Consider the following 14,471-nt stretch of genomic DNA (forward strand, 5'->3'; position numbering starts at 1 on the left):
CGAGAGTGTGGACGACGAAGGGATTTCCCTTTGAATATATACGTATACCGAGAGACGGTGGTGGAAATGGAAAATGGGTCGGCTGGAACAGGTGGAAAGGGAATTTAAATAAAACTGCGAATATCAGGTGGAAATTGCACGGAGAGAACGAGAAAGAGTAGAATAGAAGAGTGGCAGATATTAAACGAGAAACAAAAGAAGCTGGAATTTAAATAGAAACCTAGTGTTCGGTAGGAAAAATGTGATCAGACATTGAATACAATTTTAACCCTCTTTTGTAGACGGATATCAAAGATATTCAAGATATTAGTATTCCATTGTTCTGGCTGTTATCGAAGTATCAATTTAATTTTTTATTGTACACGCGTTTCAACAGATCGATCGTCTAATTAAGAAAACTACGATTGGTCTTCCGGGAGTTCGATAATATTATCAAGAAGGAGCAGGAGCCACGATTTCCTTATACAGTGGATCAATTTCACAGTTGAATAAAAGGGGATAAATCTTGGAGATAAATCTCTGTTCGTAAAGAATTAAGAGCAATCCAGCGGATCGAAGGTAGAGACGATTCCGAGCCGTCGAAAGACAGGCAGCTTTACGGCTTCGCGACGAACGAAAAATCAAAGGAGCCTTTTTAGAATCGAACACGATGGAAAGGGAAGAATTACGAAGGATTCACAGTTCACAATCACGCGAAAGGTTACGTCGAGGCTTCATCCAATTACGTCGACCGGATTTTAAGCTGTTCCAACAGGGGCGTCGGATCCGCCGTTTCAGCGACGATTCTATAAATTACCAACCCCTGGAAATATTTCTCCGTTCCTGGTTGACCCGTGCTTCTTCCCTCCGATCCCCTCACCGTTCGCTTCGCTTTTCTTCCGACCGCCGATGGAGAAAGGCCAACCCCGTGAAAGGGGGAGGAAAAAGGGAAAGGCTTGGGACACGCGAGAAGAAAAGGGTGAAAGCACGGCTCAAGGACAGACAGAATGGAAAATCCGCAAATTGAACGAACCGAGCCATCTTTCTCTTTCCCTTTCGCCTAACGCTCCCTCTTATCGAACGAAGAAAGAAGGCAGATGAAAGAAACGGCCGTTGTCGAACGCAATTTTACGGGACGACGTGCGGATGTCTGTTGTTTTCCACCTGGATGTTTCTCCTTGTTGTTTCAGCCGCCGGATTTTCCCCCTTGCCTAACGTGCAATCGTGACCCGATTTCTTCAATTTTATTCGTATTTCAAACGAACAACCCCCGGGAGGTTCTTTAATTTACTGCTGTGTTTCAAAAGTCATCGGTTTCATAAAGAATATAAATAACCTTGATATAATTTAATACCAAATCCGACACGTGAAAATGAAGAAGCTTTCCAAGTAATCAATACTGTTGCTTCCTCGAATTCGCGATGAAGCAACCTGCATTGCTGGCTAAACGTTGAGAAATATTATCCTTCTAAATGCAGTTTATACCCATAAAGCTTCAAACAGTATTAACGCGATATTTACTTTGAAATAATCCTCGCGATTACGCTTTCGTTCAAAAGCAACGTTTCTGAAAATAAAAAAAAAAAAAAAAAAAAACAGGCGATTCACGGGTCGAAAATAACAAGGGATAAAGAGAATCCAATTTCGCGGAGGGGCGAATTTTGCTCGCTCGTCGCGTTATCCGAAAGGGTTGCTACGAAGCGTGCTCGAAACTCGAACGATCTGTCTACGGTTTCGCGCGTCAATTGGCGCGATGGTTGCTGTATCCACAGGTTGGTAATATCGAGGAATCGGGCTTTTGAAAAATTCTTTTTTCACGCGATTCGACTTTATTTATTATCAGCCGACTCGCGCTGGACGGGCGGTCATCGATTTGGATTAAAACCGGGTGAACAGCAGTTTTCGAACCGCTGTCACTTTTCTCGTTGCTGTTTGTCGCTTTCCACGTTTCCGCTATAGGATTCACGACACGACGAATCGAGCAAATTCGAAGTTAGGGTACAAACGGGAGAGAAAAGGGAGAAGAATTGTAGGTCGGGCAGAAGGCCAATTAAGTTCACCCTTAACACGCCACTAAAGCCAAGTAAAGCCAGCATCAACGATAGAACGACAGCTTTGTGTTTTTCCTGATATCCTTCTTCCCGGGGCAGGAACCTCGAAGAGCTAAGTTAAGCCACTCTGACGCGTTTCGGTGTGAAAGAAACTTTATCGTAGCTGTCAGCCGCGAGGCAGACGAATGGCGTCTTTAGCAGAGTCTTATCTATCCTCAATTTTTACCCTCACCACGGTTACCCTTCCTTTGTTTCGCCCTCCCCTTTATCCTTCATCCTCTTCGATATCGAATTTTCAGACCGCCCGGACCGTTCTCGTTTACCTTCTACGCGCATTAATATCTTCGCGACGCACCCGTTCCGGTCTAATCCGTCAAATCCGAAAAGCTCGCCGAAATAAATGTCTATCGCGTCGATACAGCGACGGAAACGGGGCGAGGGGTTGTACGCGTCGCTCGATACGCGCTTCGACCGGGGAACCGATTTTAAATATCGCTTGTCGAGTTAAATTCAATCCGCATCGTTCGCCTCTATGCTACGAAAACTTGTTACTTTTATTTTTAATCGAAATCAATCTCGCCTGAATCCTTTGTATTCATTTGAACGAATACCTATCGAAAGCCCATCTCGTTCGAGATTCTCGAAAGAATTGCTTATCCAGCTAAAAGCAACGTCTGTCCCCGTTTATCGAGTTCATCCATCCCCTCGGAACCCTTATTAATCCACGTCGATTCTTAAACGAGAGAATTTCCGGTTTCCTTATTCCCATTCGACGTGCAAGATTTCCGGCTCGCCACGCAGGATACGTGTCCACGATAAAGTACACCGATTCGCACGCGTTTCATCCCTTAAAATATTATAGCCGGCTTGGCACATCGTCTCCTCGTCCTTTCTTCCGGTTTCTGGAAGACACGAGTCTTCTTCGAACCAGGTTAAACGCTCGTGATTTATGTAAGAAGCTCGTCGTGCTCGAATACATTTCGAAAGAGAGACATGGGTGCAGGGGGGAGAGAAGGGGTTTGGGTAAGGTCGAGTGACGGTACGTCAGGCAAAGATATGGGAATTTCGCGGCATTAGAGAGTGCCTGGTGGAGGTGACGTCTTCCTCTCTGACGTTCTAGCAATTTTCAACTCGGTTCCGAGCGGATCTGTCGGCCGGTGAAGAATCGTCGGCTCAGAAATATTGTGTTGCAGTCGAGACGGATACGACACGAAACGCGGAACGAGCCTGGTGCAATCCTTGTCGAGAAAATAGGTGTCCACTTGTACGTAAGTCTCTTTTGAAAATGATTTTTTTCATATCCACCGACGTGTTTTCGAGACTAGAACTCAGACACGGTATTCCATGATGAATCATGCTTCACCTACGACTAGCAATGTTTCTTTCTTTACCGATTTCGCGATGTTTCCTCCGAGAGACTCGGACTCGGCGAAAGGTTAAATGTAGCCACCTTTATTGCCACTGGTCGCTTATTCTAGAAACTTTATTTCTCGCGGAAGAACACCGGCGGAGCTAGCGGTTGATATACACTACTTGCTTGTCGTAGCTGTCGCAGAGATGATAAGGTAGAACGAGAAACAACTCGTACAAACGACTTCGTTCTCTATTATTCCCGACTGTTTGCCCAACAATGTTGCGCTCGTCCGAGTAGACGCGGTCCTATTCTACTTACGTGATTACACCGGCGCGGCGCGGTGGACTGTTTAACTTGTCTGACTAGACGCGGTTTGTTCTACTTGTTTTAAGAGGAGCGAACCGTTTTACGGTTTTGATTGGACAGCGATTTCGTTCTACTTGTTTAACCTGTTCTATACGTTTCGATATACATAGAAATTTTGGAAGGGATAGAATATTTCTATTTTCTTTGGGAAGTGTGTATATATATCATTCATAACGAAAGGGTTAAATAATTGAATAGGAAGATTATTTGGAATTTTAATTACAATTTCGATTATTCACTATATATTATGATGTGTAATTAATCGCAGGAGAAGCAAGATTCATTTGATTTCGATAGAATCGTGAATTTTAATTGAAAAGTAGAAAGATAATACCATAGTCAGACGAGGATATTTGTCAGGTAGATGATAAGGGAAATGGTTATTTAAACGGGCATACGATGTTTCTGCGGTAATTAATAATGGAACAAGTTAGAAGAGGGTTTGAGGGGTAATTTCGGCGATTACTTCGGCAACGATTACTGTCGAGGGCCTCTCGCGCGAACGTGATTCTGAAGTTTCCGTGGGCGCCGTGCTAAATCGTTAATTACGATCAACGCGATTAATCACCCCATCGGCGAGGACGGCAATTTATACGACGCGAGGTAATACACCGGATGTAAACAAGATTTAAAGGTGAACCGCTGCAAAACAATCCCTTTAACCCATTCGTTGCACCATCTGTTGTGTAATAATTAGAAATCAATAAATATCTATATCTTTCACTTGAATCCGCGTTAATCTTCGAATAAAAATTTCAATTTTAATTCTGGATGTACGATGTGTATTTTATAAGGCGAGCTTTAAATACAGCTTGGCTCGATGGTGATTTCCTTCTCTGTGAGTCAGCTTTGAAGCTCTTTTGTTAATGAATGAATCTTGTATTTACGTTTCTGCTAATTAGAGAAGTGAAAAGCTACAATCGCTCACACACGTGTGGAAATAAAAGTACAAGGTATTTTGATGAAATTTTTAACATATTTTAATTATCTGTATTAATCTAGATCAAAGAAAGGCGAAATATTTAAATTGATAAAATACATTCGAAACACAATTTTTGTTAACGAAGAAATTCAAAGGATATTAAAGTAAAATGAGACGCGTGTTTAATCATTCAAAGGTAGGTAATTAGACGGCACATACTGCGAATGAAGTTCTGAGAATTCAGATTCTCAGATTCCTGTCTGTAATACTGACTAAATAATGAGGTCACTCTCTAAAAGGGACATGAATTACGCTAATTGTAAGGAAATTGTTCATTCAATTATCATCTACGTTTTCATTATCCTACACGATGAAAATGCAACGTTTTAAAGAGAAGAATTAATTACTCTAAGTAAGCATTAATTCGTTCGGGATTCTTTTACCGATCCCTTCCCGACATGCCATCGAACAAGATCGCTGTCTCCTCGATGTTTCTACCGCGGTCAGGCCAGCGTAGAATTAACCACAGTCCCGTGGATGTCTAGGGGTTCCTTTGGCCCAGGTTGCATTAACTTTCCGGATCGCGAGCACCTTCCTACCAGATCCAATTCCAGGGAATGCGGTCATTTTCGCATCTCTTTCCGTCCGGTTCTGTCTTACGAACTACTGCACTTCTCACCGCGAACTTCGACTCTCGTTACACGCTAACCGAACCCGAAGAAACCAACCCGTTTTATCCCTGACCGGAAGTATTAAGAACGGTGATACGTGTTTGCCGAAACTTACCTTCGATTTTCGAGACAGAGAGAAAATCAATAGCGCTGGTTTTGTGAATTAAAAGGTATCCTGACGACGTCTCGTATTTTTATTATCAGGACGATATTCCTCGGGAACGGATACGACAGGAAGGTGTCATTCCACGTCACGTATGTATACGTCTGATGGATATCAGAACGGCCTATGCGTCGATTCGATCGTGCCAGGTTGGCTAACGCAACGCGTGTTCGTGTTCACAGGCACGGCCAGGGGATTACCAATGAGGCACGTCGGATTACCGCAGTTAGCGGTGTTCGTTAGACCACTATTTTAATTAAGACTATTATTCGCGTGCTCGAGTATTCGTATCGCGGCGTCGCGTCGGGACGACGACCGTTACGTGAGGGGAGCGCTAAAACGCGGCGCCGCCTCTCGCGACGCTGATTCGTTTCGACTCGATCGACCCGCCTAACCTGCCTATCGATTGCAATTATCGACGCGACGCCTCCCGTTTAACGGGACGACGCCCGGCGTTGCATCGATTCCAAGTATGGAATTCAGAAGTTGGCGAACAACCATCCTGGAGATTCGCTTGTTGCGTTAATACTTCGCAAGAGATTTCCGAGAGAGATTATGTTTGCAGGAGAGAAGAGGAGGAAGGAGTTTAAGCTGAAGTTAATACGAGGAGCATGCGAGCGGAATAATTGACGAGTTTATCGTCGTCGGTCAGTTTTTCTTTAGTTGCAGTTAATACCAGGAATTAGTAGTTTAAAGGAATCGTTGCATCGAACCGAAGGAAACGTGAGAAAATTGTGGAAAAGAAAGATTTATCATCGAGATATAAGTAAAGAGGAAAAACGTGTACTCACCGAGTTGCTATCAAAGGGCAGGTGATGCTGGGCGAGGCCCATGCTTCCGGGCTCCAAGGGGCGCACTCGTACAGCCTCAATTCTCGGCCGGAAACCGCACCGAAAACGCTGCGCCATCCTCCGGTGCACGCACCCCCTAGGCCGAATCCGCTTCCGGCTCCTCGCGAGGTACTCGCGCTGCTTCCCGCTCCGTCCTCGCTGCTCTCGCTGCTGGCACGTCCGTTCTGTGGACAGATCGCGCGAATCGCTCGTAAATCATCACCGCTGATGGTTCTAACAAAAGCGACACGGCTGAAATGGTGCATGCGGAACGAGCGATCGCGCCGGAAATCGCGATCCGGCACGATTCACGCCCGTTGGAAAATGCTTCTTTCGGGAACACCGAGGAGGCGAGGCAGAGAAATTATGCGCGACACCTGCTCGTGCACGATAACGACGCGGGCCAGGAATTTGCGATTTCGTTCAACTACTCGCTGCTTTGTTAGCACGCTTCCGGTGAATCCTCTAATTTCGCTTTCGCAGAAACATATATATATCGTTGCGTTTACTTTGTTCAAGTAACCATCGACGCTGACTTTTTCAACTTACGCTCCGGGAATCCGTGCTCGCGGGTAAAATTCGTAACGACGGCATTCCGTGGGTCGAACAAAAGAGCGACGCGGAATTCGAGAATTTCCCGTCGCGTTATCGACGGACGAAAACAACAGGATGGACGGAAGCGTAAGCAGTTTCTCTTCTCCCGTGTCGCATTCCAAACATGCGCCGCTACGTTCGTAAGGAGAGAGAATAAGGGTTGAAAAAGGAGGAAAAGCGAGCATCAGAGAGGAAGTCTCTTCGAGGAAATGTAGCCTCATAAGTGTCAAGCGCATTTTCCCGTGGCACTTATACCAACGTTGCCCCAACGGAGACAATATCGAGCGAAGAGAGAAGCGTGCCCCCTATATACCGGATACGGCTTTGTAACCGTGTTGTACGTATCGCGTTCGTGGTTTTCGCCACGCTCGGAATGCATCCGGTAGATGGAGGGCGTACAATGTACCCCATCTGTTTCCCACAGGGATGATACATCGTGGATTAATTGAACTGTCGAATATTGACGTTCCGTTGAAAACGCTGCGTGTTTACGTCGTGATGGTTCACGTGCCACTGGACGCTTCTGTCCATTTCATCATGCTCCAGGATAGTTTTCTTCCATTCCCATTCTTTTCTCTATTATTTTCCACCGACTCTTCTTTCGTAATGTAATATCGTACGATTCAGCGTTAATTTAGAAATACATAACGTATCGTTTTTCCTGTCGTCCCTTTAATTACCCTCTAGCCTTTTACATTTTCACATTTTTCGTGGAAACAAGTATTGTTTCGTTTAAAATCATGTCTCCGGATGCAAAGGAACGATACAACGGCTGTCGATTATTACAGCCGCATCGGAAGGTACTACACAAAAGGCACGTCCAATTTGTTGGTTTTGCAGCCGAATAATAGCAATTAGCCACGTCGAGTCACGTCAACGTTCCGCAAAACCATAGAAATCCTTTTTCTATCGTTTTCCTTTGATTTTTCCCTTTCAGAGTTGGACATTCGATTTTGTTTCATTGGACGTTCAACTCGATGCCATCAAAGAATGTACACGTAGCAAAAACAAACCGCCCTTCTGTCCGCCCGTATTTTATTCGTAACTTTTTCAATTTTCAAACTCGTTAATGTTCCTCTTCTTTAACAAAGATTGTTTAAAATCTTCCATCATGCGATCGTGATATGATTGTTAAATGAATAATTATAGAAAAAAATATTCAATTATTCGTGGCGAATGAAATTACGGACGGAATAAAGTCCTTCTTCGTTAAATCGCCAATTGAAACGACCAATCATCTTTCGTTAATACCTCGAAACAATTCTATCTTCTCCTATTCTACGAGGAAATCGGCTTATCGCGAATCGGCTTTCGACATCGATTCACCATTCTCGTTCTTAGAACATCCCCCTTTATTTCACCGCGGAACATTAATTTTCAAACAATCAGTCTGCGAAATAATTCAGCGAATGATAAGACAATTACGGAATGCGGGATGCGATGAAAATTACGTAGTTTACGTAGGGTTGAAAATGTGACTACGATAATAGGACTTCGTTTTCGAATTATTCAGAAGCAGATTCACAGCTGGAGGAACAAAGATCCCACCCTCGATAAAGGAAGCTTGTTTTCAAGCCCGAGAAGAAAGAACTCTTTAATGGACCGATGAAAATTCGATTCGCTGAATTCCTTAGCTTCCTATAGAAAAGTTTACTCGATAAAAAAAAATGGTAATCGATAACTAGCGCTATGAGTATAATTTTTCGAAAAATTTTCCACGGAAAACCATCGAAGCTCCGTATCGTTTTTACTACTCCATAACACAGTATCGCAAAATGTTATTATTTTTATTAAAAAACCTAACCGTGCGTTGTATCACGAGCGTTTCATTTTCATCCCCCGACACTCGTCCGAATCGACTCGTTCGCTCAACGAACCGTATTCATCGCGATTCGTGGTTTCCGCAGGACCACCATTATTCCTTCTCGTTATTATTACCAGGGTAACGCGAACGGGTTACAAAATCAACACAGGCGATGGTTGGACGGGTTCGTTGATGAATAGAAAAGAATTGCGAAGCACGAATTCAGTCTGTCGAAAGCTGGTGTCAATCGACCGGTTGTTGGAACGCGGATAAAGATCCGCTTCAATCGGGGAAAAAGAGTTGCGCGAAACGCGCTATTTGTTCCCTTGCCGTCTGTTCGCGCGAATCAACGAATATATCCTGTTAATTGTGCTTGAAAGTAATTGCTGTTCGCGACGACCCGAGAAGATGCACCGTCGAAAGCTTGAACGGTGATGCATTGTGCTGCGAAATACAATACGTTCGTTTTCCTCTCTTTTTTCATCCCCGGGGAAAAACACGACAGAGCAGGGTACAGTTTGCTGGACGACTGCCAACTAAAAGGAAGTCTCGAGCTCGAGGGGTTAATTGGCTTAATTTTCTTGAAGAACGAGGAACCTTCCGGCGTGCAGTACCCCTTTCCTGCCTACTTCTTTTCTCCAACGAAAACGTTATTTCCTTGCGTTGAAAGCTGCCTCTTTCCTGATCGATGCCCTTACTATTATATAACACTCGTTACAGAATGTCGTACGTTCTACTTTTTATTTTATTTTCCAAACGAGAACTTGGAAGCTTGAAAAAATTTCCCCTTGTTATAACAAGCCCCGTCCATATAACGAGAGTCTATTGTAGGAATTCGAAAAATTTTCATGCGAAAAACGTAGGAAAGAAGGAAATTAGATCCATATAGGTACACAAGAGTAGAATGATTTCGTTATCCTTCCGGGTATCTTTTAAAGCGTGTCACAGAATCAACGATCGAGCTACCGCTGCTTTTGCTAAGCAGGTACCCGTTTTTTTCCCTAACTTCCCCTAAGCGAGGGTAAACGAAGTTTCGAACAAACTGTAGGGTAGCGAGAAAAAACAAAAGAAAATGAAATGAGGACCGGTTGCTCGAACGACCCGTACGAGCGTCAGCTTGCTCGTTTCACCGGCGAACTATTTCAAGTTCCCTACGGAACTATGCATATTACTTGGGAAATTTTATTAACCCTTTTAAAACGCAGCGTCATGGGGAATAGGTCGGTTATCCTCGCTGGATACAGGAAGTAACCTAAGGTATTCATAGCCCCGTGTAACGCTTGACCGTTGTCGGAACGATTTTTATCCTGTCGCGGAATTCCACCAGCGATTAATCACTTCCGTTCTGTTGGAATTTCTAGCTTAGAGAATAATTTCCGTGGAAACTGGTGTAATTCCTATTCGTTTGCTTGTAATTTAATTACTAAATCAAGTCGTTCGGATGATTTTCTAAAATTTATATTAATTTCTGAACAAGAAGCACCCATATTTTTGACCGACAGGGTGCATCTGCAAGATGAGTTCATCGAATCCTCTTAAGAATATCGAGGAAATACATTCGATGTGTCTGACATAAAGAAGAACTCGAAACTTTGGCCCATCCTCATTTTTTTCCAACAGACACGAAGCGAAAACTTTGCTTTTCAGATTAAAAAACTCTGCGTCAGGCAGCATCGAGAGGAAACGAAACGCGTTTTATATGGAAAGGAAAAATATATTCGAATATATGTATGTCTGACAAATTACCATAAAATATGAAAAGATTCGAGCGGATCCTTTGAAGTCCATCGAGAAGGAAATTTATGGTACCTGTACATATTTCTGAAGTCCATTAAAAAATAATTGAACCTCTACCGTGTATTGGGTAAACATTTACCGATATAATTCGCGAATAAGAACGTTTAATTAAAATGAGAAACGTTTCTGCTTGTCTGAAATGTTTACCCTGCTACTATCTCTTGAATTTAATTGAAAAACTTCATCTGCCTGTTCCTAGCAAATACAATATTTACCAATTACAAAATTAAATATCGTATAAAATTGTAAACAAAAAATACCACTGATATTTTTGTTATGCCATCAATTACCAGATGGAAAAATTCAGAATGTAACTCGAATTTAATACCTATTTTAATCGTCAAATTTTAGAAGAGAGTTCTTCTTTATTTCATGAGTTATTGCTATACGAAAGATATATTTTCCAACATCGAGCCGAGGGATCGTTTTACAATTTATTGAAAATAAACATACGAGAAAGATTTCTTGATATTTATATTTATCCGCCACATTTTGTCCCAGTCGGTAGAATGAAAATCGTTAATATTTTCGTTACGAGTACAATGGACGACGTGTATCGCGTAATCGAAAGAATTATTATCGGCGCTGACGTTGCTCGAACGTTATTTAATATATGTACGAACGAAAGAGAAATAAACGGGCGAAAAAATATATACGTATTATATATCTGTATCGACACCATTTCCCAGGCTATGGAATATCAATAAAAACCGCCGCGTCACGTTTGCAAATCTCGATTCATTTGTATCATTACAAGCGACGATTTATTTCCACGAGTTACCGCTTCCTTGATTAATATTCCACGCGTGTATCCCAATTATTACTGCGAAAAAAAAAACGATCCCATTTCAAATAATTCTCCATTATTTTATGAAATTTTTCAATTTTTACGAAATAAATTTATTCTCAATTACCATCTCGATAAAATAGCTTCAGGAGAGGATCGATTAGAACGAGGGTTGAATTCACGATTGATTCGCGTGATTCTCTCCCGATTCTGTCATTCCACCCCTGTACACGCGACTTTTTCACCCCCTTCGTTTAACAGAACGTTTAAAAGAGCAGTTACAATCGCATTCCCGAGGGATCGACGCGTCTCGTCGTCGAACTCGAGCCTTCGCAAGGGTTGTCTATCGCTCTTTCCGACCCCTTACTCTCTCTCAAACACCCGCACACCGTTTTGCTGACTTCGCGTTTCCTTTGCTTCGTTGCGGTTACTCCTGCCTTCGAGACATCGACCAACGTTACGTGCAATGAACAAGGACAAAAGGGGTGGGCTCCAGTGAAGTATTAGTTTCAGGGGTTGTTTTACAGCCAGGGTATGGGACGCGATAAACGTAGCAGCGTCTTCGATGCATAGAACCCGTTTACCAGTTTCTTGCATATTTCGGGATCGATACTTTTCGAAAGGGGATGGTTTTGGAAAGTTTCTAGCTGAATTAAGGGTTGAGTAAAGTTTCCTCAAGGATTGATTTCCAATAAAATTTTCAAGAATCTTTCTCTCCCTTCGTTCGTTGATTTAATTTACCCGTATCGCTAGGCAGTTGTCATCGAAGAGTTTGACGCGTTATCGCGAATCGTCGCGACGCCGATCTCGTCTGGTCTTGTGGATCGCGAGGCGCGTGAAATCGAGCGTGAAGAAGCTCTCCAGCCGTCGTTGTCGCGTAGGCGCAATCTAACATTGTGTAGCAAGGTGGAATCAAGCGAAAAGAGAGAAATATATTAAAGAGGTAGACAGTGGAAGAGGAAGTTTAACATCGTTCGGCGACACCCTTGAACCGAACCGACGGAATAGGAAAAGGTTCTTTCCACGATGAAAAGTGGAGAAGGTTATCGAGCGACGAGCAGAGAATCGACAAGGTTTTCCTTCGTTCTCCTCGTTCCCGCGACGAGCTTCTTTCGAGACCTCTAGTATTGCGCGATTTCGTCGTCGATAATAACGAGAAACGGCACCGAGATTGCTGGAAACGAAGCCAATCGAAGGTGTCTTGCCGTGAAGAGCCTGCGGGGTTCGTTGTTTCTCGATTTTCCTTCCCTCGCCTAGAATTTCAAACACGAATTTCTTTCGCGTTTCACGTATTTACGGTTGTCTGCACGCGACGGCTATCAATCATTCGAAAAAAGTCACTTTATAAAGCGATTAATTTGCAAAAAGTAAATATCTTAATAAAGCATGCCTCGAAAGTGACACGATTCCATCTCACCCTGTTCAACCACGATAAATCACTTCAAGTCTATCCCTTCGAAAAACATCGTCTCTGTTCGTTCGAGGCTCGTCTACGTCCTTGTGCACACAGAAGCTCGTTTCTGACCGCAGTTTACTTAGCATTGCTGATACACCATCCGCTTGGAACACGGTTCCGTCTGGCATGCGGGTGAACAACGAACGCGGCTGAAAACCAAGGGTGAAACGACGCGGTCGAGGCTGGGGTGGAAGGGGTGATCAAGGCGAAAGGATGAGGCTCGCGTCGAAGATCGTGGATGGAACGGGACCGATCGGGGTCTGTTTGAGAACGGATAGTGGCTCGCACTCTAATTAATAGCGAACCATCCACGGGACCCGCAGAGCCAAGCTTCTCTAGAGGGTTGTGAAAGAGCATCTGTTCGTTCTCCCTTGGAGAGAATTCTCACCCTACCGATCGTCCGGTTGAGCCACCTCGATATTTCATCCCCTTCTTCTGTTCGTACTTGCGAAAGAAAAACATGAGTAAAGCGATTAATCGTTCGCCGGTCGACCCGTTGCGCTGATCCTTTTCGCATAATTGAAACGAGAATATTGAAAGAATCTTTTCCCTTCTTTGATTTATCCCGCAGCCAAGTCGTTTCAGGAAAATTACACACTATCACCGTTTTGTTTTCTGGCTTCGGTATCAACAGGATAATACTTATCATGGCTTCCTATTACAACAGTCGATAATAACTGTAATCGGTTTACGGGATGATTGTCTGGAAGTTGATATTTTCTGTCTATTACGATAGAGATGACGGTGGACAATTTTCGATACGAGGGAAAAGTGATAGCAGGAAGGAATTCGTTCGGAGACAATCTCGAGCTGATTCAACAGAGAGGCGAACACAAGCTTCGAATGGTAACTTTTTAATCAAATCGAGAAGGAATCTCGATGAAAATAATTGCAGCGGATCTTTGGAACGAAGCCACCATCGTTCCTCTAACTCTGAATATTACAGTTCAATTAACGTTTCAAGCTGCCTCGAGTATAAACAATTCGCTAGTCGACAAACGAGTCGAGGGTTGAATTTGCGACAGGAAGAATTCAAATTTCAGGGAAATTCTTAGAAAATGCTGAAATTAATATTGGATGCATTATGAATCGTTAATGAATCGAAATGAAACTAATGACATTGTCCATTTGTGTCATTCGAATTGGCGCAGTAAAATGGTGACTGTTTTTCATTCAACCTTCCACGCTTTGCCGGGAGAAACAAGAAAGTGATTCGGTAGCTCGGGCAGACTCGATAACGGTCTCGTCCCAGCCGGCGGGCTGACAATTACTAAACTTTACTACTTAAAAGCACGAACCTTAGAGGAGCGCGCCGGCCGTTTCAACGGCGCCCCCGTTGACCCACGATCATTAGCCGACGGGAACGCGTTTCTACGTTTCCCGTCGATCGAAACGATCCACGTAACGGTATTTCAAATAATCGCAATAATCATAATCGGAAGAACCGTGTATCGAGACGTCTGCACCCACGATTTCCAATAACTAGCTACGTTCGAAGACGTTCCTCTCGATCATTCCGCGTCTCGGTTATTTCGGAAACGTCGCGTATCAGCTCATAAATTATTAGAAAATGTCAGCGTCGAATGTCCCGCAAGATATCGTGCCAGTTTCACGGACGGAATTGCGTCTCGATTATTCAAGGAGCTCCAGCGCTCCAGACAGTCGAGATTGTTCCAATGACGACCGATGATAATTAC

At 43.5% G+C, this 14,471-nt stretch overlaps 1 protein-coding gene across 4 annotated transcripts in view; it reads right to left on the minus strand.

The window, feature by feature from the left end:
- Syn1 (Syntrophin-like 1) overlaps window positions 1-14,471 on the minus strand; it is a 216,103-nt gene that overhangs the window by 13,035 nt on the left and 188,597 nt on the right. For all 4 annotated transcript variants that reach the window (XR_004582099.2, XM_076690162.1, XM_034330004.2 and 1 more), the window contains exon 5: window positions 6,298-6,521. Coding sequence is in view for 3 of the 4 variants with exons in the window: in XM_076690162.1 (XP_076546277.1) it covers window positions 6,298-6,521 (224 nt within the window). In the remaining variant the exon portion in view is untranslated. The remainder of the gene's footprint in view (window positions 1-6,297; window positions 6,522-14,471) is intronic.

This window comes from Osmia lignaria, chromosome 2, assembly GCF_051020975.1.
Source record: "Osmia lignaria lignaria isolate PbOS001 chromosome 2, iyOsmLign1, whole genome shotgun sequence".
Classification (NCBI taxonomy): Eukaryota; Metazoa; Arthropoda; class Insecta; order Hymenoptera; family Megachilidae; genus Osmia; species Osmia lignaria.